This window comes from Perca flavescens, chromosome 16 (assembly GCF_004354835.1).
Source record: "Perca flavescens isolate YP-PL-M2 chromosome 16, PFLA_1.0, whole genome shotgun sequence".
Taxonomy (NCBI): Eukaryota; Metazoa; Chordata; class Actinopteri; order Perciformes; family Percidae; genus Perca; species Perca flavescens.
The window spans coordinates 15,184,678-15,211,182 of record NC_041346.1 but is presented as its reverse complement, the minus strand read 5'-3'; the positions used below and the strand labels follow the sequence as shown (position 1 = coordinate 15,211,182).

The following is a 26,505-nucleotide window of genomic DNA, read 5'->3' as shown; positions in this document are numbered from 1 at the left end:
TTTGAGTGCAATTTTTGTTCTTTCCTTACCACGGGCAGCCTGCAGCAGGTAAACAATTAACTGAGCATGAAGACTGAAGGCTCAGATTCTGTCACAATCAGCACTTCTCGTTTGCTGATGTGGGGTTTTAGGTTCCCTTATGTACCTCAGTGGGGAGCATAACACCACAAGACCCAAAGTGGCATCTAAGCTACATTTACACTTGTATGATAAACACTTTTTCAGCAGTGAAGCCTGATTTGTGACGGCTTCAGCCCCGGAGACTTGACCAATTTCAAACCTACCCTTTGGATTTTTTTTCTGCTGATGTTTTGATGTTCATGGCTGTTTGTAAAATGGCTGATGCTCAATTGTTGTTGTTAAGCTCTTCACATTTATAACTCACTGGTTTGTGTGCCTCAAACAGCGTTTTCTATTTGGATTTTAGTATCACAAAAACAAAAATCCCAATGATGCCATGCACAGAAATAATTTTGTCCCATTCCTGTATTTGTCTGATATAAGATTTACTTTTTGGTGTGTTTAATTTATATAATATTTATATTAGCATGAATCTCAATAACAAAGGAACATGTAATCTGTCAAAATAATTGATGGGTCATTCCAGTCTTATCATTTGGACAGATGAACGGCAATGCTATGAAATCATCACAAGAGGTCAGTGTCACACTTTGTTTCCCAAGATGGTTCAAACCTTCTGAAGTGTGGAGACTGAACGTCAAATTGTTATACGTATGTTGACATATTTTCCAAACCAAAAGCTGTAAAATGCAGGTGGCACAAAGGCCAAATCAAGTCAACATCATGATTAAACTAGGAAAACTATTCTACGGGAGATTAAGGCATCACCTAGTAGATACCTAGATAGGAGTTAGTAAATATTTTCATTATTGGTACTTTGAATCATGGATTTATTTCTAACATGCTCTTTCTTCTTATTTAAATCTTTTGAGGACACAAAATCATTTACTTTTCACATTAAAACATTTTCTAAATGGACATTGGTAACACAGAGATGTAATGTAAATATGTTGCACCATTACTATGAAAAGAAATGTAAATGCTTCTGACAAACCCGTAAACTCATGTAGCACTTCTGAGGAACATCATTTCAACAGCATTTCTCTTTTATTAGAAAATTAAGAGAGAAGCCCATATCTGTTTTGCTAAAGTCTAACTCAGGATAATAAGGTCAAACGTTTGTTTTTGTTTTCTTTTGTACACAATTTGGACTCTTTGTCAGCATCTAGAGGCAATTAGAGGAACTGCATCTTCAGTCACTAAGGTATTACTGTAACTTCTGCATTTAAATGCAGCTTTCCTCATGTAAACACAAATTTAAAAAAAGGAGTAGCCTCAGAAATTGTACTGATCACGTCTAAATAGTGAGTCATAAACACAATATAAACGTATATAAACTAACAAGGAAATCTTGTTGTCCCAATTAATCTGTACAGTTTGAATGTAGAAGATATGTAAATGCATTCAATTTAAAGCAGTTGCAAGAATATGGCAGATGTAGAAAATCTGCTGTCGTCGTATACAAGAAAGGAACAAACTGTGATATACTGCTCCCAAGAGACAGCCTCTGAAATGTTATGGTACACAGCACACACTAGTGGTTATTTCTAGAACTGTTAACACAAAGCTCGACAACATTCAGGCCAAAAACATTGCAGAAAGGCATTATATTTTATTCAAAGATGAACAAGATACAGTTTGTATAGAATAATTAATTTAAAGGTCCCGTTTTGTTGTCAAAGACCTCACATGCTATGACAATACATTGGTATGTGTTCAGTATGTTGGCATGCATTTAGGGGAAAAGAGCCCCCCAAAGATCTTAATGAAATAAATTTACAGAATGCGAATCGTGTGAACAATAAAGGTTAATCACTTAGCTGGGCCCTTCTGACAAGAGTGGGCAACGACTGTATTCAAACAAAATACAAGTTTAAATATTGTACGTATAAAATATTCTTACAACTTTTCTGTGGCTTGCACTTTGTCAGTCAGACCCAAACTGTCCTTCAGTTCATTCTTGTTGGTCGTGGAGGGCAGAATATTCACACCAAAGGGGAAGTTGCTGTCTTGTTTTTCTTAAGGTAAAAACTTGATCTTAGATAACAAAAGCAACATCCAGCATATGAGAATGTAATATCTCTTATACCTATGTGGAAAGCGTGTTTTAATGAGGTAACATTTCACAGAATAACACAAATTGGAGGCATTTCTGCAATTACCTCTCTGGCTAAATCATGGGGATTAAAAGATCATTGGCTATCATCATTGACTTATATCTTTTAGAAGTACAGTGCAAGTAGTTTTATGGAAATCTATAGCCAGAGTGTCTGTCTCTATTTGCAGCACTCCACAGTGAGGAGCACAATTTAATTAGATCTTTCTGGAAAACACGTCGGGTAAGCAAAAATCAATTAAAATCAGTCAACTGCATACAGCCCTCCTCCTCCAGCCACTGTACGTAACAATGTGCCAGGGCGTGCCACTGCACCATACAGAGAAAGACACATCATATGCATAGTACTAGTCTTAGAAAACAGGCAGTTTAGAGTGACATGCAAGTAGTAAATAAAAAGAAATCCAAAGTCCCTTTCTTATACCTTAAACACATTAGTGCTGATGTAATGTGGAAGCATTAAATGTTATAATTAATATTGTGTCAATTCTATTATATAATATCTATATATTATTCTATGTTGGAGATGCATTAAATGCCGTACACTAACATATCGAAATATCGAATAGAAAACATGGTGGTAAACAAAAGGAAAAAAAGTGGAAAAATGATGATTTTATGTTTTAGGATCATCGAAAGTGAAACACATCAATACATTAAAAAAAAAGTAGTTTATAATTAATTTAAAATATTTGCAGTGGCCTACTCCTTCGATCAAAGCTGACAACTTTTTAAGTTCAACACCTCTACAAATATGTCATGCATAGATTTGTACAAAAAGTCTGCAGCTGCACTATGCTTTCATCTCGAATCTGACTTCGGTAGCCAGTTCTCACAACTTAGTGAAGAACAAATAGTTTAAAGGTTTTTTTTCTTTTAAGTTACTGTACTATACTGACTATACAAAGTTAGACATAACTGAAATGTTTCGTGTCCTAAAAATGTGTTATTTTAAAAAACACCAGTGATTCTCAACAATACAAAACAAATTAAACAAGAACATTCACAATTTTACCTTGAGGTCATTATTTTCTGTTTTCAGTCTACATACAAGCATCCACTTTGAGAAGTGAAATAAATACATGACAGCTGAAACTCTGCTTCTCAACATACAACCTTGTTTGTCCAAATAACTGAAAAGAACTTGTTTGCAGTTTAAACAATAAAAACAACAATTTGAACCATTGCAGACAGAATAATTTTGCACCAAAACATTCTGCTTTTCTCATATGCATTTGGTAGATCAGTACCTTCATTACTTAATTTGTTGTAGCTCTATGAATTTAATAATACACCTAAAAATCATACAAAGATTCCCTAGAAGCACTAGCTTCAGAGAAGAAAATCCATTATTTTTCAATGCAATCTTGTATGCTGTTACGAGGAATTTGATTGTTCACAAAGCACTGTAGAAACAGTTTTAAAGCTTTCTATTGATTGACGTAAATGGGAGTCAGTGATACGACTAAAAGAAAAATTGCGTTAAGTGCGCCTATGAGCGTGCAAATGTTGATAAATAGCTTATAGAGTGTTTGCATTAGGAAAGTAAACACATGCATTCAATGAAGTAAACATTTTTTCACTCTGCTTTTACATTTTGGGAAAACTGTACAGATTCTTTACTCTAAAATATGTTACAAAACTGGGCACTGCTACTCTGAAGCAGAGTGAACCAGACAATCATCGTCAAGAAACCTGCTCTACTAAAGAGAATGTCGAAGGTGATGGTTAAGACAACCATCCCAACCCCATAAACCATCACCAACTCCTGTTCCCATGCCCTGTATACCTGAAAGAATTGTCAGGTAAAGACAAGGAGAAACACAAGTGGCTAGACTACAATAAAACACAAAACTGTACAGTTGAAGCCTGAGACAAAGCATGCAAGGACTATAAATGCATGCGGGATAAGAGGAGGAGACTGGGTTGGGCAATAAGAGCTGAAGACAGGTTCAAGGTTCAGGAGGATCTTCTAATGGAAGGTTCCCATGGGACAGTCCCAAGTCCCACAACCCCAAACTGAGCCTTTAAAAGAGGAGAGAATGGAATAAAAGCTTTCAAAGTGTTGTTCTTAAATCGTTCGTTTCTCTTTTTTTCTGCGTCCGGCAGACTTGTCCACCTAACCCCGGGGAATGTACACAGGTGTCGGCAGCAAGTATAAAACTGTGAGTAAAGGGGAGTTTGTGCTGTGTGGTTGCAGGCAGGCAGATTCCAGCGTGGATAATGACGCCTCTGCATCAGGAAAGAGCCTCATCCTCTCCCACGTAGGGCAAGTCCATACTTCTCATGCCATCACCGCTCTCCTGTTTCCTAAGTAACACATCAGAGACACAGCCTTAGATAACACACTGCTATGGGCCTGTATCACTAAACAGAGAAAGGAATAAGATACTCTTAAGCTATGTTTAGGAACTGAAACCAACCACTTAATTGTTACATAATGTGAGGCAGCGAGCACGAAGGAAATGCTGTAGGGCAAGTTTACATATCATACACAAGGGACAACTGAAGAAAATAAAGAGAAGGGGTAAAAATGGGGAAACATTATATCAAAGTTAATCATTTTGTCAAGTAGACACAAATACATATTATTTACAGGTCCTTTGAATAAGTGTGGAGAGTGGGATTCATGCAAAGGATTAAGGAACAACTTAAAAAAGCATAAATGGAGGCTTTGGGCTCATGATGAATGAGTGAATGATACTTGAAAATGCTACTTTTGTTTTGACTGTCAGACAGGCCTTGATTCGATTCTCGGAAGTTGTATTAAGTGTAGTACTATTATATGTAGCTGCTTACACATTAACACTTTATAATATAATGCCAATGAACACAACACCACAACTTGCAGCCTCAAGTATTACTGCACAGTTGTATCAACACCTCTCTACACAGTGTCAACTACAACTGGATTACAATTGGGTTGTGGAGGTGTTCATGATATTATGTCCACATCCCCATAATATTGTGCATTAATCCACAGATCAGGTGCTCAGAACATGATAAGCTCTGGTCACTTGTCATGGCCTTGTTCATACAAAATAGTCAAATTTAGCGTTAACTATTTAAATATTATAATATGATATGTCGCCAAATGGCATTTTCTGCACTACACACCGCATGCTTCACCAAAAGCCCCCTTAGACAAAACAAATACAGTAAATCAGCTTGCAGGTACTATAGACTCTAGAGCAGGAGTCTTCAATGTTTTTTAGGCCAAGGACCCCTAACCTGAAAGAGAGATGGTCAGGGACCCCCTACTACATATTGTATGAAATAGAGTTGTTTAATAAACAGGGACTAAAATATACAATGTGTGGGGTGGCCTAAAGCTTATACGCATACCCTTTTATGGTGTCCTACAATACTAAGCTATTAAAATAATTTATTTACATATTCATATATAATCATGTTTTAATGTCAAAGACACATAAGCCTAACTGATGGTTACCATAGTGGCTACCTTACAGTCCAGTAACAGTATCATCATTGTTGTTGAGGTTGTTGTTTTTGAAAAATAGGCCGATTTATCTTTGCTAATAATATGTTGGATTCATGTTAATATTTTCAGACATATTTTAATTTTGGGGGGGAAAAAACTTAGGGGTCGCGGACCGCCCCCCCCCGTTGAAGATCATTGCTCTAGAGCACAGCACAACATTCCCAAAGATGGCTTGTCCAATCAAAACATACTTATACACACTCGATGCACAAGAGTATTTGATCATTAAAGCAATATTAAGAAATACAGCTGCTTATATCATGCCAGGGGTCTTAAAGTATACTATATAGCACTTAAAGGTCCCATATTGTAAAAAGTAACATTTCCATGTCTTTTTTTATCATACAGCAGGTAGAGGTTATATAAAAATTCTGAGAAAGTATTGAAATGCTCAATCCCCAGACAAATGCACACAGCCCGTATTTAGAAACTGTGCCTTTAAACGAGCCATCAGGACTTCCGTACAGTTGTGCTGTTGAATTTAAAACAAATACAATTTACAAAGTAAATCATTTACAACATTCTTTTGTTGAACAAATTTAACATTATATTGAATATAAATGGCACCACTAAAAAAAGAATGACAGTTACATTTTGATGAGCAGTTTTCTACTGATATTTTCTTTTTGTTTTGTGTCTATTGCAATATGTCGCAGCCTTTCGCGATGTGTATACTGCGTCAGTTGATATTGCGATGACGATAAAAAAAATGATACATTGTGCAGCCCTTCTATATATAGATAGACAGTTCTGTTACAGTGCCATTACAGTCATTCCCTCAAGACCTGGAAACACTGACCAATCAGAGCAGACGGGAGGGGGGGCTTAAAGAGACAAGCACCAAAACGGAGTGTTTCAGACAGAGGGTAAATACAGGTATATTCAGACAGACAGTATGAGAAAAATAATGTGCTTTTTAAACATGTTTCAGTTGAAACCCAAAATAATAGTAGAAATCCAAAATACAAGTGTGAACCTGAAAATAATATGGGACCTTTAAACAGTACTACAGCAGGCAGGAGTTGTGCTAAAGTTATTTACCTTCGTTGGTTACAATGAATGTAGCAGTATCTCACATTGCCTGCTCTGCCTTTCCTGCAGGGCAGGAGAGGGAAGATAAATGATACTTGACAAACATTAGCTGGCTATACTGTACAAAAGTGAAAAAGGACCAAACAGCTCCAAGTGAGAATATGGCAGTAACATCACACTGGTAAGAGTACTTTGACTCCTAACATTACTGCAAAACCGTTGCGAGAGACAGAGTTTAGAATCTTTAAACTGTCTGTAAATAATCCTTACGTGAGCTTTTGCCCTGGAGCACACAAACTGCTGCGGTCCTCTTTACGGCCCCAATCAAAGGGGTTCCCAAAGGAGCGCTTCCTCAGCATAGTTCTCACCATGATCTAAAAAAGAATAGTGAACAATGATACACAAATCCAAAATGTATGCTTAGAAATGGGATAAAGAAAAGCTTTACTTTGAATTTAGACAGTGGCCTGTTGTAAAACAAGGGTGGGGTTATGGTAACATCAACACTTTTTATTTCATAAACTTCACTTATGTAATGATATATCACTGTTCTTACTAGACAAATGTACAGAGAATTATCAATGAATCCAGAAAAGCATTCATTCACAGTCATGTCTCAGTAGGTGACATCTGACAGTTGGAATGCCTCTCTCAGGGTAGCTGAATTGAAAACTAACTGTACCCACTGGTGATATTTGACTTAATGACACCAGAAGCAAAAACAAATTAGACTTGGGCACAACTGTGTTGTTCATTAATGAGTGTTTTTTTTATGAGACAAAAACAAGTTCATAAACTCACCACTGTAGCCAGGCTGGGGATGTGTTTAACAGAATTCTCCACCTCCTCCTCGGTCACCTCAATCAGCATACAACAGTTGTCATCCTCCAGGGGAAGAGGCTCAGCGCCGTGCCTCGTCACCCATGGGTGCACCTGGATGGAAACGTGAGGAGTAGATCAAGTTAAGCTATGCAGGTCACAGGTTACAATCTTCTGACAAACGCGTTACTGAAAGACTTTCATAAAGGTCATATTTAAATTATGAACATTACAAAACAGATTGGACTGTCATGTATTGTGTGTAGTATTGCCAAAGATCTGAAGCTGACAAACCATTTTTTCTTCCAACCACAAAAGGTTTGTATTACACCACAGCACATTGTCACTGAGGCATCACTAGCAGGACAGCTTCATGTACAGATCAAAGAATGGCTTCCTGTAAAATGCACTGGTCTCTATTCATTTAGTCTCACATTGCCAGACCTTCCTCTACAGCGCTGCGGAGGAGGGTCTGGCTAGTCCACACGTGCTCTGGTTTATTGGCATTTCTCTAAACCAATCACAATCGTCGTGGGCGGCAGTAAGCACCGGACAGAGGGACAGTGCCGCTGCAAAATGGCCTCAGGAAGGAACTTGTTTTGGTGGAACGTGTGTACGTCCAAAGGTTGTTTTAGTCGTGCAACAGAAAACTCAGATTGGACAGATAGTCTAGCTAGCTGTCTGGATTTTCCCTGCAGAGATCTGAGGAGCGGTTAACCATAGTCCTCATAAATCGACCAGAGTTTAAAATTCCAACACAAAGAAAGCGGAAGGTAACGGACATCTGGACGAAAAGAGTGACATCAGCACCTGTTTACTGGTTCCACTTATTATTTATTCATCATTGTTTATTTCAGAGCTGTTCACACTGTAATATAATACTTATATAATAACATAATACTTATTTATTCCAGCATCCGTTGCACTGCGCTCCATAATTAAAATAATAATAATTTATCAAAAAAATAATTTACTCCTGCACACTTGCACTCTTCATTGCACTACTGCCTCAACCTGTCTATATTGTTTCTGTTTATAGTGTGTATAATTGTTTGTTTTGTATGAGTAAGAACATTGTGAGCATTGTATAATCCAAAGCAAAATTCCTCGTATGTGTCCTCATACCTGACAAATAAAGCGGATTCTGATCTGGCGTAACTTCCGGCGGCACCGAAGCAATCCCGAAAGTGGAACGTCGTGGATATAGACTACAGTTCATTTAAACCCATTTACACAGACACTTCTTCTCTTTATAAAGCTCTGTGTCAGGTGGTTTATACCGCTCTCCATGTAATATCTAATGTGCTTCGCTGCAAAATAATGGAAAACCAGCATCTTAATTGAAAGTGAGCGTTTACCTTAATCTGTGGGATTGATATTCTGGTCTCTGGATTCTTGTCCAGCATTTTCAGCAACAAATCTTTGAGATCATCTGAGATGTCAGCACTGTTGAGACAAAAAGAATCACAGCTACAGATGAAGTCGCATTTAAATCACATTGTGCAAAGTAGAAGATGATTGGAGGAGCAGAACTGACCGTTCAGGTAACTCCACAGGTTGTGTCTTGATTTTCTGGTGAAGACTAACGATGCGCTCGTCCATAAATGGACACTGAATAAAAAAAAAAAGATCTTGGTTTCAATAGAAGACTAGCAGATTGTAATTTGGGAGAAACTCCAAAACAACAAACAAAAATCTAAATGTTCACTGTATTTATTTTTGCCAAAGCACACACTCACAACTCCAAAGACGAAGCAGTAAAGTGTCACTCCCATGGCCCAAACATCCAAAGCCTACATGATAAAAAACATAACAAAGAGTTTACGTTAAGAAATTGTTCCTTCAATGTATGATCATTGAAATCCACCACTGTACTCCCCCATAATATATGAAATCTAGGACAGTAAATTATATGTGAATACTAATTACTAGTATTCATAAAGATTTAGTTACCAAAAACAATGGTTCATGTATTTCTGTAAATCATCCCCAGAGGGCACTAGTTAGCCAACTGTTTCTTCACCTTTCCAGAGAAGTTCTTTCTGGTCTCAGAGAGCGCTTCAGGGGCAAGGAAAGCAGGTGTTCCCACGGTGCTGGTCAGGAGGGCATCAGCCCCCTCAAACTGGTTACTGACTCCGAAGTCTGCTATCTTGATGTGTCCATCTTCTCCCACCAACAGGTTAGACGGCTTGACATCTCTGTGGATGATCCTCTGGTAATGTACTGTTGATAAATACATTTTTTTTTTTAAACGATTACAGCAACAAGATCCCATTTGAGGAATTATGTTTATGGCGAGATATGATGAAACTTCTCTTACAGAGGGGTCTTAAGTAGGGCTGTCAAACGGTTATTATTTTTCAATTGTGATTAATCGCTGAATTTCTAGTTAATCGCGATTAATCGCATGTTTTATCACATTATTAAAATTCTATTATTTTGCATTTCAGAAGTGTTTTTAAGTACATATTAACAATGGAAAGCAATTCTTACCAGGGTATCTTGATTGGGAATCAAATGAATGCAAAGAAAGTTACTTTATGAACTTGACTTTAAGATTTGTATTAGTTTATTATTTATTTACTGTAGCACTCTCCAAAATATGCTTAGCTCGTAGGTGGTAGCTCAAGCTTGACGTGCTTCGGTGATATTTTAATTTGGCTTTACACAATGTGCATATGGCTTTCGACATGTCTACGAGTCGTCCGGGAGTTTTGGAAAATAAAAAGCGGCATTCAGAATTGTGTTGCTGCTGCATTTCTCCATCATGCCTGCAGCTTGCAGCAGGAGGATGTGTTACGAGGAAGTATTGCAGCTTGATGATAAGTAACGGAGCGACAAAGGGTCAAAATAGTAGCCTGTTAGGCACGACGTGAAGCCGAGTGAAGTGAAAATAAATTAATAAATGGCGGCATGCGATTAAAACAAATGTACGCATTCTGCTCTGCCCTTAATTGTGTCACGATTAATGCGTTAATTCTGACAGCCCTAGTCTTAAGATAACATTTTCACCTTCTCAGTATTTTAATTTTTATTGGGACTTTAGCTTGTTCACCGTATCCCCCAGAGTTAGATAAGTCCACAAATACCCTTCTCATCTCCGTGCGTGTCGTAACTCTGTCTGACGTACCCACCGCTAGCCTAGTTTAGCACAAATCCTGGAGGTAACTGGCTCCATCTAGCCTACTGTTCCCAATAAGTGGCAAAATAACACCAACATTTTCCTATTTACATGTTGTGATTCATATACTCACAAATAACAAGGTCACATGAGACGCAGCCATCTTCTAACCGTATACAAACTGGGAACTATATTCTCAGAAGGCAAAGAACTGCTACTTGGGCGGAGTGATTAGCGCAACACCTGAAAAGCACCGTTGTTACTCTCTGCTCCTCACCACGGGGCTTCTCAGGTGCTGCGAGCAAATCACTCCGCCCAAGTAGCAGAAGTAGCAGTGCTTCGCCTTCTGAGAATATAGTTCCCAGTTTTGTAAACACATCAGTTGTTGGCTTGATGATGATGATAACATAAAACATAACATAAAATAATGGCTTGAGGAGGAATCTCTGGCAGTGCATTTTGACAGGAAGTTGGATAAACATTTAAGCAATTACCAACCTAACTACCAACCCTTGTTCAGTTACAATTACTTATAATGAGAAAGAATTAAGGTTCTGACAGTTTCAGTGTCCCTGGTGCAGAGCCCTCCCTCTCCTCCTCTTAGTAGTCTCCTAGACGACCCTTTCGTGCAAAACCTCTCCTCCTGTGCTGAAATACATTAAGAGCCACTGAGCTGATGTGAAATGAGCCTTGTGGGTGGCTAGAGTCAAGAACTGCACAGACGAAGGCCTTATGTAAATGGAATTGAAGAATTGTAGGATAAAGACGGATCAAGATACAAAACAGCTTTATCTTGATAGCAGGATTATATTAGTCTAATTTAGACAAGTCTGTATATAGTAGACCTTTATCTCTATTACATGGAAGATATTAGAAAATACAGGCAAGTACAGCTAATTATGGGATATTATTGTGTATTAGGCTAATTTTGCAACACAAATGTTTAAGTTAAATGATAAATTAGTGTCTGATGATAATTAAGCACCAGGCATAACACAAAACATTTTCAATCTAGGTTGGAAAACTAAGAAAGTATTGGATTTCCTTTTTTGTAATTAATTTTAAGTTGCAAGTCAAAATGAATCTACGATGATTCTGTTTTAAACTGCATCGGGATCAGTATTGAATCAGTGTTCAATCAAGATGTATCTGGATGCGTAACAAATCACCTAAGAGAGATAGATACACAACCCTAATCACCCATTCTTAATGCTCTACCATGTAGTCACAGACTGAGTGGAAAAGGAGGTTTAGAAGACTCACAATACTCGATTCCCCGGAGCAGATCTTGGAAATAAAAGCGTGACTGGTCCTCACTGAAAGGTTTATCTGTCGGCACCTCCATCACAGCCCTAAATACATAAACAGACACACAGACACACACACAATTAGCAATGATAATTAATGAGCTCATTCCAATGACACAATCATAAATAAAAAATACCATAAAAGAGGCTTAAGCTTACCCTTTCTTGACCAGCTCAAAAACTGCGACAGAAACAAAGATGAGGCAAGTGATAAGACACAAACAAACACAAAAAAACAAGATATTTTAAGATGGATTTCTAATACCTTTGTTGTATGCTTACTTTATGCATGACTGTGTGACTGTGTGTGTGTGTGTGTTGTTCTGAAGGCTGACTGTCTGTCTGGAACATACCCATGTACAGATGGTCCTCGCTGGGGTCATCCAAAACCTGGCACCAAAACACAGAGAAATGGAAATGAGTGTAAACACACACACACACACACACACACACACACACACACACACACACACACACACACACACACACACACACACACACACACACACAGACAGACAGACAGACAGACAGACAGACACAGACACAAAAGATCATCTTTTGTATGCAGTAAAAACAAATCCACACACAGTTTTGTTGTATTTGAGGCTCTTTATAGGGCTGTATAACAGAGTGTTATATGAATGTATATACTACCTGATATATACAGTACAGGCCAAAAGTTTGGACACACCTTCTCATTCAATGTGTTTCTTTATTTTCATGACTATTTACATTGTAGATTCTCACTGAAGGCATCAAAACTATGAATAAACACATATAGAATTATGTACTTAACAAAAAAGTGTGAAATAACTGAAAACATATTATATTTAAGCAAAGGGTGGCTACTTTGAGGAATCTTAAAATATAAGACATGTTTTCAGTTATTTCACACTTTTTTGTTAAGTACATAATTCCATATGTGTCCATTCATAGTTTTGATGCCTTCAGTGAGAATCTACAATGTAAATAGTCATGCAAATAAAAGGAAATGCATTTGAATGAGAAGGTGTGTCCAAACTTTTGGCCTGTACTGTATGTACGAAATAGTACATCATATTATATAAACTAAATAATACCACATTTTTCACGTCATGTAGTACATCACATTATATTATGTTAATGTTATTAATTTTTTGGAAAGGGTAGTACTTTTCAGCACATTAGGTAACCCTAACAAAAGGGCCCTATATTTTTTTATGTAAATAATTTTAATAATGTAAATAATGGAGATTGTTGTTTTGATACTTATTTGTTCCTTCCTTCTGTGACACTCTGCTGAGGCTGAGGCTTCTGTTCAAATTGTTCCATTAGCAAGTTGGCAACATACCTTTGTTGCTCTTTAGAGAGAAGAGGCATAATCAAAGGATTGTTTTACTGTGTACGGTTTTAGCTTGAGTTGGCCTGATCATGTTCAGATTTTTCTTTACCTAAATCTAATACCTCCACTTGTTCCTTCTTGACATGAAAGCCACTATGGATTGGAAAATGTTGTAATGTTTGAAGACATTACAGATATCGCAACACACAATTCAGTTTAAAACGTTTTTAAGGTTAAGACTAAATGTAAACAGCCAAAATGTACCTACCTCTACTAGTTTCACCACATTAGAATGGTCAAGCTTTTTCAGGATGGCAATCTCTTGATAGACCCGCTCCAGGGGTCCTTTGAGCTGAGGGGGACCCTCAGGGACTGCTTTGGCTCCACGAGGGGGAGGTCTCCCTGACGGAGGAGAGAGGGACAGTGTGTGTGGGCATGAGTCACAGATGGTAGAAGAACAAGATGGGACAAAAAACAGAGTTTCAGTATTGGTTTGTAGTGTTCATGTACCACTGGAGTATTACAAGACACTGTGCTCTCTGCTGTTTAAGCCATCTGCCCCTGGCTCCAGACTTACGTGGGAAACCTGCCTGCCTCATCAGCCTCCTCTTGGACAACACCTTCATCGCCTACAGGAGAGAACAGGAGGTGGATTTGGACAGAAGGGAGGATAAGAGAAGGAAAGCAGAGGGGTTGGGAGAGCCAAGTGGGCAAGAGATCCAGAGAAAAGAGGAACAGGGAGGTAGACAAAAGAGGAGAGTAAAAGACAGCAGAGTGAGGTGATGCATATATGACAGTGCACCCACTCACACACCTACAAATGAATATCCCAGCACCATTACATTGCTCTCCTCACCTTGAGCATCCTTTGTGACTGCTAACACTGACCAGCGTCATCAGCACAAAGGATTACAAACGTATAAAAGCTAGACTTACAAAAGAAGAACCCTGGTGCAAAATGACTAAAATGCAAGCATACATGTAATGTACAATGCCTCCTTATCTTAAAATATTACTCCAGAAAATGTGACAATACGTTGACACAAATTTGTGATTTTGGACTATATAAATAAAACGGATGGACTTCTGGGTCTTGTCAGCTAACTTCATCTGCTTCATTTTGAAATTAGAGATTAAATACACAAGTAAAGATTTGCCCTGCTTTGTGATTGAACACATAACAGTAAAAAACATAAGGACATAAACAACACATACATGACAAACACATTTCAGGGCTAAGGAAATCTCTGCCACACTGCTTGGTCTGTGACAGGACTGTGACACTTGTAATTTCAGTGAGTGTAGTTGTTAAATAAAACCTTTTTAAAAACAAGAGGAGGACTAAACAGGGATAGACGCAAAGAATAAATGATTTTAAACAAAATAGATGATCTAATTCAAGAGCTAATTTTTGACTGCCAGATCGTAGAACTAAAGGTGATAGTTGGAAATGTTTGAAGTGGGGTTGTTTGAGGTATGCTGGTCTACCGCTGACTCGATCGGTTAGGTTGTTTGTGTTATTGTGTGATTATGATGAATCCAAACTAACCCTTTAAAACGCTAAAGTAACACAATGCTGTTGCCTCTGTCAACAGCAGTGCAGTGCTTAGCTCCTGTAGCTCCTGCCTGCTTCTCCAAACTGGGGGCGTGCCGACTGCCATCAACTCTACTAGGTAATACGCACACACCTCATACAACCACACTTCAAAAAATCCCAAACTATCCCTTTAAGCAATTATTTTATTGGTCCATCATAAGTTTAGCTTTTTCTGCATATTGAATTTTTTTCCTGCCGTCTTGAACAATTACCATTCCTAACAACCATCAAGGCAGCGTTGAACAAAAAGCGCAATGTGTGACAGCTACATTGTTTGGTAGATATTTTCCCTGTTCTGGAGACAGACTTTTGTAATAGCATCAATTCCTTCAGTTATTATGGCAATGATATAATCACTGAATGCGACATGTGGGCTTTGTCACTTGGGAGGAATATTAAAATAATCCCCATGTCATTGCCTGTCAACATCATGCAGCTTTATGAGAATTGCAGAAATAATCGTGACCGGCAAACAGAAAATCTCAAGCTGACGTGTTATAAACAGTACTCAGCAAGGCACAATTAACTGGAGACATTTTTATACGTGGAGGATTCAAATGAAATCACGCCAGCAAATTTGACAAGAGGGTTTGATTATTATCAGGTTTGTCTGTGCGTCTGGGTGGGTGTGTGACAAGTGAGAGAAACAGAGACTGTTGTGAGACTGAGACTGACTTGTGTGTGCATGTAGAACTTACATAGTATGTGTTGTCATCCTCATTGTAAGCCAGCTTGACAACACCGTAGGAGCCCTGGTCCAGGAATAAGTAAAATGGAACAGAAGCCAATAAAGTGAGATTGAGCAACTGTCATTCTTCATGTGAAAATCCCACTATGTGCAAAGGAATCTAAATAAATACAAATACACACAGGAACAAACACACACACACACACACACACACACACACACACACACCCACACAAGGGAAGTGTGTGGGCTGACAGTGTACACTGAAAGAGTAGCAGCTGCTTCAAAGTGAGAACAGAGAAATTCAAATTATCTCCCCCTCTCTCTTTCATTTTTGATGTCAGGCTAATTAAGGAAACTGGATCTGGTTTATGTTATCAAGCTCCCCTGCCCACACAGGAAATGCAGGATAAAAACTAGGCCCAATTAGTAGCCTGTGTGCACAAATTCATGCCCAAAAACAAACAGAGAGAGAGAGAGAGAGAGAGAGAGAGAGAGAGAGAGAGAGAGAGAGAGAGAGAGAGAGAGAGAGAGAGAGAGGGGTGGGCGAGAGCCGGATCTGTTCCTGCTGGGGGAGCAGATTGGAGAGGCAGCACAGAGCTCGTCCTACAGTCCCAGAGATGATCTGATAACAGGAGCCTCTCCAACAGTCCTGAAAGGCTCTAATTGTCTCAGCTAAACACAAAACCACAAACACATTAACGTGTCTACCTTCATGCAGAAATCCACAGTGCCCATGCACATTCTGTCTTATGAAACCCACAATCTAAAACATGCAAAACACACACACACACACACACACACACACACACACACACACACACACACACACACACACACACACACACACACACACACACACACACACACACACACACACACACACACACACACACTTGTATCCACTAAGCCTCGCACAACCCTTAGAGAGCGCTATTTATACCAGCCTCTCACCCATCTTCCAACTCTCCCATGGTCTGGTAGTTTACACAGAGTTTGGGAAATGAGGACAGCCGGGAGAGAGGATAGCAGACTGTTACTGCATGTCCTTGATGATATGTGCTACTTGACAGACATGCAGTAGGCGGAAGGGAGAAGAAAAATGCAAGAGTCAGTGAAAGGGAGCAATCAGTGATTTGTCTCTGATGGTACCTTTCCAATCTCATCTTTCAGCTTGTACTGGTTGAGTTGAACACAGTCCTTGAAGAGAGAAAGAGAGGTAAGAGAAAAGAGAGGAGGAGAAAATAGTTTCTTTTCAAATGAAATTACATCAGCTATTTTAGCAGCTACAGTATACATCATGAGCATTCTTACAAAATCGGCTTTTTCTAAGAACGCCGTGCGAAATGATATGCAATAGTATTTTCTTTTTTACGTTTCCATTTCCAACCAAAACTCGTGAGTGCAACATTTTGCACTTAGTGTACCCAATGTTGTCAGTATGACTCTGCAATCACTGTCCCAGTTCAATGTCATTTTCCCCCCCCCCAACGTAAAACCTCTACAAAATACAAGTTTGAGCTTAGAGAGGTATGATGTTTTATCACCGTTTTGCAGTGCATTTTGTAGTCTTTAGAGGAAATTTAATAAAGAACTAGTCCCGTACAGGTGTGTAATCTATTCTTGTGAAAAGCAAGTGTGAATTTAAAACGATGAGTGACAGCAACACATTCAGTGTTGATAACAACATGAACCCAGCCTACAGAGAATGAGTCATACAAACACCTAGGCATGCACTGACTAATCAGCTCTTTATTAAAAAAACACACATCTAAATGTAATTCATTAGATTTTTGGTCTCTGAACTAGATTATTAAAAGACTTAAAGGAGAATTCCGGTCGATTTCAACACGTAGCTTTGATGTTTGTAAACTTGGAGTGCTGTCAGCAGTGAGAAAAACGAAACCAATTGGTGTTGCCTACACCGTATTATCCTCCTGCTAGCGTTAGGGCAAACAGGGCAAGTTTAAAACGTGCATTTAGCCTCTTAACATTCGATTTGTCATTACAAGTGCCTACCCATGTCAAGTAATTCCTTCCGAGTGAACACCTTGAATCTGACTGCAGTAGATGTGAAAGAAATGCATAAAATGTGTGCTAATTCAGCTCTGTTTAATTCTGGTGTTGAGACTGCAAGACGAGTGCTTCGGGACCGTCTACAAAGTACAACAACGAAAAGAGATACAAAAATACAAAAAAAGACTTAAATTCGGGAATTGTCATTTGTTTATTCAAAGTCAAAGACAGTCCAAAGTAGTGCAACTTTGCACATTTTTGTGGGTCTGAGGCATATGTCACATTTTAGCTGCCAAAGCTCCGCTGCTCTCTGGTCCACAGTGTGAGATGGGTAGTGGACAACGGCTAGAGCGGCAAAAGCCAAAGTGTGCTTCTTTTACCGATATATTTAACGATATCTTTTGCATTTCTAATCCAAACAACGGCAGTGCACTTACTCGTGCCCGTAGCAAGACACCTATTAAGTTTGAAATCCATCGGACTAACGGTTCGAGAGATATTGTGCATAACACACAGACAGACAGACAGACAGACAGACGATCCTGCAATTTATAGATAGATGTGTTCTTTCTTTCCACATCTACAATATGTAATTCTGTGACAGCAAAAAATGTATATAATGCTAAAGGCTCTAAATATAGGACAACCTCTGCAACCCCTACGAGAGATTCTACCTACATTTACAGGTTTCTGCATCTATGTGTAACAGGGATCACAGCTACTATCTACATCTACTGAGACCATAAGACCTTACCTTTGCATCCACAAAGTCTTCACTGAGTGTGTTGCTGCTTTTAAGACAAATGCACATGTATTTCTGCTTTACTTTCAGACAAGTATGATGCTGAATATTTTGATAACTAACAGATGTTCAAAAGGACCACAAGCCTGGCTCTGTGTGAACATTAGTTAGTTTGCTCATTCATGTGTAACACTTTATGCAATGCAGCCCTTGAGGGAGTACACTGGTCAGATGGTGCGGAGACAATCAATTATATAATCACAATTCTAACTCTGGCTGTAGCCTCATATTAGCTAACTTCCTGGGATTTCTTTTTGTTATTTATAGGGTTGTTTTGTGTTAGACGTATTGTTTGTTTGGGGACACATTTTAAGCATCAAAATCAACTTCCCAGAAGGTCTTAAATTTCAAATTCTTAACACTGGAACCGTGTTAGCCTCAAGGCTTGACCATACCTGGAGGTCTGTGATGGAAACACTGTGGGACTCCACCGTGGGCCGGCGGGGCAAGCGTGGAGAGGAGTGGGGTGATGTGATGGGAGAGTAGGGCAATGATGGGTAAATATAACGCCCGTTGAGTCCCGGTGAGCTGCAGGGTGAGGTCGCAGTTTGTGAGCGCTCCTGCAGAGATAGTTTCCGGTCTGACAGGGTTAACCTTCCCCTTTGCTCTTGGCTTTCGGGTAGCAGAGCCTCCGATTGGCCAACTGTGTGGGACAGCAGGTCGCAGGAAGGAGTTCGGAAAGATGCCGCCACAGAGGAAGCTGGCGTGGGCGTCTCAGAACTGTCCATTTCTTCGACCTGAAATGTGATGCATTTAAATCTTATTTATTTTTCTTATTGCATGGTCACATATGTAATGTTGTCTACGTATAGGCATTATAGGTTGGTAAATATGTAGTATTTTGTTCAAGTATCAACTTGAAACAATGCCGTTTGTGCCTATTTTCCAGCTGACATTCTACATTTCAACTCAAGGCATTAATATAAGTTATTGCAAGCTTTGCCTCCATTTTTTTGTAATAAAAAAACAGATACAATGCCATCAATACATGTATTGACCTGTCTCTCTTAGTTACGCTGTTATAGTTCTAGACTGCCGGGGGACTTCCTTCCTTCGACACACTGAGCTGCTCTCTCCTCTCCCTTTCTATTACCATTTGTGTGCATCCTGTCCCAGAAATGCTTGTTATTAACCCTAGCTTCTGGGGAGTTTACTCCCCGGAGTCCTTATGTTTTTTCACCCAGTGTATTTCCTTGGAGAACGTTGGCACCAAGATCTTGGTTGCAGCTGTCGCCGTGGTCCTGCTGCACTCCCTGCTGAGCTCTGCGGTGCCCTACAATGTCATGCTGCGTCCTGCTGAACCCTGCTGCTTCCATCCATGCTCTGCTGGGCCACGCTACATCCTGTAACGCCCTGCAGCGCACTGATATGACACGAATTACTACGACTACCATTTGAAGTCACTGTTCCATTGTTAATGTGACTACTATTGCCACTGTTCATCGCATCCCCAACCGGCACCGTCAGACACCGCCTACCAAGAGCCTGGGTCTGTCTGAGGTTTCTTCCCAAGAGGGAGTTTTTCCTCGCCACTGTCGCACTGCTTGCTCTTGAGAGAATTACTGTAATTGTTGGGGCTTTGTAAATTATAGAGTGTGGTCCAGACCTACTCTATCTGTAAAGTGTCTCGAGATAACTCGTGTTATGATTTGATACTATAAATAAAATTGAATTGAATTGAATTGAATTATAATATAACACAATCCAATATAACCGATGGGCAAAAAATACCTTTGTGAAGTTAATACACTTTAGTAGTTTTATGTTATGTCAGGTGGGTTAAATGTTGATTCCACTCATGCTACTGTTTCCTGAATTTAGATTTATTTATGGATCTACAAAACACAAATTAATGCACATATAATGTTAAAGTGAGAACACTAACTTCCTACTTGATTTGATAAAGTCTAGGAGGTATGAAAAAAGAACTATGAACATGTTTCATCATGTGTCAAGCAATCACTTCATCCAGTATATGTCCAATTAGGCTCCAATTGAAACTCCAATTAGGAGTTTCATCTTACCTCCTTCTCCCCAGCCTCTCCAGGTGGTCTGCTGGGTTCATACTCCGTGACCACGATGAGGGACTCCATGGGGTCTGGGGAAGGCGTCTCAGAGTGGGTGTTCAAAGGTGGAGCGGGACAGCTGCACAACAGATCAGGCAGGGGTTGTGAGGGCTGTGCTGGGGGTGCATGACCACAGGGGGCCGGTGGCTCAGCAGAGGGCCAGGGAGTTACGTGACAAGGAAACATGGTGCCTCTTCACAAAGACTGACAACCACTGCTCCATCAGATGGGAAACTCGGGAGTGAATTGGTGCCTAAAACACAAGGGCAAATTACAGAATAAAAAAATACATGTGGAGAATAATTGCTGGCTTTTCAGACATCTACTGCCTTATTAACAGGTGGAGCCCTTAAAGGGTGCAAAGTACTGAGTAGGACAGAGCAAACGGACAATGGATAGAACGAGAACATTGTGATTTATCTTTAAAAAGCTACCCTAAAAAGAGTACTACTCTTTAGAAAAATTTTGTAATAACAGTAATATATAATAACAGTAATAGTACAACACCCTGTATCCTCCACTAGGGGTGTTGAAATTAATCATTGCATCGCGAGGCGGACGTGGATGATTCTGTATTGATGCAGTGAAAGACACATTCAGGAAGTGTCTTTTTTAGGGCAGATGCAATACAAATGGGAGTTCATATATATATATATATGACTGCTTGAATTTGATGATGAAAAACACGTGTAGCAATATATATTAAATTTGAGGAGATGGCGCATCGTGATATTGAATCGTATCGAATCGTTGACAGGATAATCGTTATCTAATTGAATCGTGAGACCAGTGAAGATTAACACTCCTATCCTAGACCTTATATTATGCAAGTAGGAAGAACAAATATCGATAAACAATAACCGGGCCTACCTGAAGTATACTCCTCATACTATCTCAATGCCCAGTGAATTTCTTACTGTTTTACAAGTGTGGCCATGCAGGAACGGAATTAAAGCAACTGTGAAGTGGGAGTCCAGATAAACAAAATCTGAGGGTAGGCTAATTATATCTCTTTAGCCAAGATTAATTTAGGGCTGGTATAAATCCTGTGACAAAGTATGACAAAATGTATATACACAACTAACGCTTAATTACCTCTGCACACAGCTAGAGCACAGTGTTTGACAGGCAAGCATGAACCAAGTTGTCGGTGTAATAAAAGGGTGTAAGAAATAAAACAGAGATGTTGTTCACAAGCTGTGAAACATACGTAGAAACAGCTCTTTCCATATTCAACATCCGTGAGTCTGGACTTGTTCCACACATTCTGTTAAGTGCTAATTAATGCATGCAGACGGGTCTCGTATCACAAACTTCAGCTCAAAATTGGACAAAGTTGACATGTCTGCAAAGCAACAGTTCAGTCTACTTTTGATGTCAGTTACACAACATGGTTAATTATTATATGTACAGCATCTCTTCCAATATCTCCAAGTCCACTCAGCTTGTTATCTGCACATTATCCGTGATAGGAATAGAGAGAGAAGAAAAGGAAGGATGGAAAGAGAAAGAGACAGAGAGGACCTCTTGATTTCCGTCATGGTTTTGACAGGATTGTGTGTTCTGTCTGTGTGGGAGCTGAGCAAATCTCACAGACACAGGAAAACAAAGGAAAGCCATAAGAAAAACAAGACAGTGGGAGCTCCAGCCATGTTGAGAATGAGAGCTATGTGTGGGAAGAAACACCCACTCCAGGTGGCCTCTCTACCTCCACTGCCAGCCTATATATAGCGATGTAAACCCCCAAAGAGGAAGAAAGAATCACCACACATTTACAAAGAGACTCATACTGAGCATAACTGTTTTAATGGTCAGCAACTAACTTCTTGGTCTTGTTGACTGCCTGGTCTCTAGCTGTAAATCTGCCATTACAAAAAGTACTCCATCGTCATTTCTAGGGGTGTAAGTGTGTAAATCACAAGTTTTTTATCACGATACGATACTATGTTGATTCTATGGACAACTATACAATATTAGCTGATATCGCGAAGTCTGCCACAATTTTTTGGGATTTGATTCAATTGAGGAACCTGCAATCGATATGAGACAATATCGTATGGCCGTTTAACACAATCAGTTACATTTATATCAACTAACAACTTGTTTCTTCCAGACATTTAAATTAAAAAACAAACTTATTTAAAAAAAATATATATACAAATATACAAAAAAATAAGTATAAAGTGGGAATTAGAAAATAAAGGTGCATCGTGAAGATGATATGTGTCGATGTTTTCACTTTGCATTGATGATATTGGATCGTTGATCATTGAATCGATATATCCAACCAGATCGATGTATTGATACAACCCTAGTTCCATGGTTACTAGGTTACAACCCTAGTCACCACCATGGAATGTTACAACTTGTCCTACAATACACTAGCCTGACGTGGTCATATTCAGATTCTAGTCAGAATATTCCTGACCTTGAATGTTGTGGGCGGGGCTAAGTTCGGCTGGTATCCAGGCTAACAATACCCAGTATCAAATGCAAAGGCTTTGGGTTAGGAATGTCGCTTATCTCTGGAAGAGAGCTAATAATTTAATAATAATATAATAATAATCATTTTCCCAGTAGTACCTCTACATTTTCATGACTATTCTTAAAAGCAGACACTCTAGTGGAATTTACTGTTCAGGTAAAATGATCCCCTTATCACTAGATCGGTTTGCAGCCGAGTGTGAAGCAGTTGGGATGAGGATCAGCACCTCTAAATCTGAGGCCATGGTTCTCAGCAGGAAACCGATGGAGTGCCTACTCCAGGTAGGGAATGAGTCTTTACCCCAAGTGAAGGAGTTCAAGTACCTTGGGGTTTTGTTCGCGAGTGAGGGGACAATGGAGCGGGAGATTGGTCGGAGAATCGGCGCAGCGGGTGCGGTATTACATTCAATTTATCGCACCGTTGTGACGAAAAGAGAGCTGAGCCAGAAGGCAAAGCTCTCGATCTACCGGTCAGTTTTTGTTCCTACCCTCACCTATGGTCATGAAGGCTGGGTCATGACCGAAAGAACGAGATCCAGGGTACAAGCGGCCGAAATGGGTTTCCTCAGGAGGGTGGCTGGCGTCTCCCTTAGAGATAGGGTGAGGAGCTCAGTCATCCGTGAGGAGCTCGGAGTAGAGCCGCTGCTCCTTCGCGTCGAAAGGAGCCAGTTGAGGTGGTTCGGGCATCTGGTAAGGGTGCCCCCTGGGCGCATCCCTAGGGAGGTGTTCCAGGCACGTCCAGCTGGGAGGAGGCCTCGGGGAAGACCCAGGACTAGGTGGAGGGATTATATCTCCAACCTGGCCTGGGAACGCCTCGGGATCCCCCAGTCGGAGCTGGTTAATGTTGCTTGGCAAAGGGAAGTTTGGGGTCCCCTGCTGGAGCTGCTCCCCCCACGACCCGATACCGGATAAGCGGACGAAGATGGATGGATGGAGGTAAAATTATCCTTCATTCATCTGAAAAAAGAAGCTCTTAAAATCCAGTTGGACTTTTAAGCACACTATCACTTAACACAATGTGCCCTGATAAGTGGAATGGGCCTCAATGGAGTACAACATAGAGACATGACCCTGGATGAAACTCGCAATGCACCAGCTACAGTGGGCTTTTAATATCCCAAAAAGAGAGGCAATTTACCAAACTCGACCTACTTTAAACTCAGTTAAATGGTAAGGCTCACATCAAGGCCCATTTCCATTCACATTAAGAGGTTTCTGTGCAGTTTCTACATTGGTGATGGGAAAATGTCTTTTACATGATATTAACACTTATAGCAAGACACACAATATCACTGCAAATCTCATTCTCCGCCCAGCAGGGTTTGGAAATGAGCCCTGAATATCAGTCAGACAGTAGTCCACTTTGTCTTTGGTGGTTTAATGTCTGCATTCGTTATCTGGCCAAGCAGGATTTGAATGAGAATTCAACAAAAGGCAGCTGAATGCCAGCTAAGTTTCTGACGATGTTTCAGTGTCAACAGCCACTATATTGGAAGTGAGTTTTTGAAACTGCGAACTACTATTAGCCTAAGCACTCATCAGAATCCCTTAACTTGGACCTGAGAAAGCTACTTTGACAGAACGTTGACACAACTAACCCACAAATTAGGGGGGAGGGGGGGCTGGACAAAAGCTTAACCTTGGTGGGCCAAAACAGTGTATAGCCCCAAAGTCTAGTTCCTAGACAAAGATGCTTTATATGGATGACTAAACTGCTGGCTAAAGCCCTAAACTTCCCTGATCCCTGGTCATCACACCAGCTAGACGACAAACAAGCAGTTAGATTTGAGCCTTGTGAAACACCAACAGATGCCGCCTAGCTCCAGATGCCGTACTGCGACTCTTATCATAACAAAAGTCGCATGACTGACCTGACCTTCCCTATCTGGACAAGAGGGGAGGGGGAGAGAGGAATTAACAGAGCTTGCGGGAGGTCCAAGCCATGTACAGCATTAATAACAACACAAACACAGTCCCACAGACATACAAGTACAACACAGTTCCATCTGGAGCAGAGGAGGATCCCCAGCTTCATTAAAAGATCAACAAGCAACCCTGTCAGTGATGTGCGGAGCTGTGCAAGAGATAAGCTCCTGTAAATGGAGGGATGAACGTCCTCGACCAACTTAACTGCAGTGTTATCGCACAATCACAGCTGAATAGTACTTAGAATCTGAAATTTCTAATCAACATAACAACAGTCAACATATTCAACTCCAAAATGCACCACAATTGAGTCAGTGTTGTGAAATAGTCTTTAGAATTGTTTACCCATTATCAACTCTGAATCAATCATCAAATCACAGATTATATTATTAGGGCTGCTACAAGATTACTTTTTGTTAATGAACTGTCCGAAAATATTTGGTGAAAAATGAGCAACATAACATCCAAGAATCCAATGTGACATCTTAACCACACCACTATATATGCTTATAATGGGGCATTCATTTTGATCAGGAATTTTGCAACTCCTGTTTTAAGTTTACTGATTATATATATATATATATATATATATATATATATATATATATATATATATATATATATAATTGTGGTCATATCCCAAAATATTAATGAAAATACTGAACGAGAGACACAATAAAAAAAGAAATAACATTAATGTCGATTTTGGATGCTATCTTTTATAAAGGACATGCAACTTTGGATTCTTAAAAAGATAACAATAACAATAGAAACAGTTTTACAATCCACTTATACAGACTATGGTATTATAGCTAAACGTTGACGCAATCAAACCATAGACCAAGACTCATTAACGTTACCTCGTTTTCTTGCGTTAACTCTGCAATTTAAGAAACACAAACAAAGGTTTAGCTTCCCTAGTGCAATTATGGTCATGACAATCTCATACTCACAACTGAGAATTGACTACGGTCTTTTTCATCGACGCTGTCACAAAACCACAGAGGAAACGAGTGTCACCGTCGTTAGAGGTTCCATCAAGCTAACTTAACGCTGAGCTTCAAAGCCAAAACAGCTCAGCTAACGTCAGCAGCTGTCTCAACTGTCAAGATACAGATGTTGCTGGGCAGGAGTCAAGGATACTATTGCGACTGAGTAACGTCCACAGTACGCCCGATGTCAACGCTACACATGACAACAAAACCCAAATCATATCTGTAAAAAAAACAAACAAAAAACATTACCTTAACGTGTAATTTAGGCCTACAAGTCAGAATCGTGAGGTTTCTTCTTCCTTCTTCTGCTGCGGTGTAACGTTACAGTAAGTAGCTTATGTACTACGACAGCTAGCTAGCCGTTTGAGAAACCGAGGATGTAGCAGACTGATAACCGATGGACCAATCCAGCTGACCACACGAGTCCCGTGCTTCACATGGCGGAAGTGTTGAGGCAACGGGCAGTGTGTTAATTTAACGGTAATAGTTTCAGCAATATCCTTCATTAAAACCTAGCTACATCCTCCGAGGAGTAAGGTTGTGCTACCTTTTGTTCTCCTTTTCGGGTAACTCACGACCTCAACCAAAACACTTGGTGGTTCTTGGGGATTTCTGCTATAAGCACTTTGAGG

The 26,505-nt window shown here is 39.8% G+C and overlaps 1 protein-coding gene across 3 annotated transcripts; it reads right to left on the bottom strand.

The window, feature by feature from the left end:
- Positions 1 to 1,673: 1,673 nt before the first annotated feature.
- On the bottom strand, positions 1,674 to 26,457 carry camkk2 (calcium/calmodulin-dependent protein kinase kinase 2). 3 transcript variants are annotated; one of them, XM_028600926.1, is made up of 18 exons: positions 26,123 to 26,457; positions 20,427 to 20,721; positions 18,798 to 19,139; positions 16,737 to 16,784; positions 15,595 to 15,648; positions 13,877 to 13,928; positions 13,568 to 13,701; positions 12,332 to 12,368; positions 12,138 to 12,159; positions 11,935 to 12,023; positions 9,574 to 9,773; positions 9,290 to 9,343; positions 9,088 to 9,161; positions 8,909 to 8,996; positions 7,533 to 7,664; positions 7,002 to 7,105; positions 6,741 to 6,794; positions 1,674 to 4,507 (listed from the first exon to the last, which is right to left on the bottom strand). In XM_028600926.1, exons 2-18 carry the CDS (start codon positions 20,652 to 20,654, stop codon positions 4,435 to 4,437), a joined length of 1,785 nt encoding a protein of 594 aa, XP_028456727.1. In that variant the 5' UTR covers positions 20,655 to 20,721; positions 26,123 to 26,457; the 3' UTR covers positions 1,674 to 4,434. The 3 variants fall into 3 exon arrangements, with proteins under 3 accessions (XP_028456727.1, XP_028456728.1, XP_028456729.1); XM_028600927.1 differs by lacking the exon at positions 26,123 to 26,457 and adding an exon at positions 25,832 to 26,065; XM_028600928.1 differs by lacking the exon at positions 6,741 to 6,794.
- Positions 26,458 to 26,505: the final 48 nt, after the last annotated feature.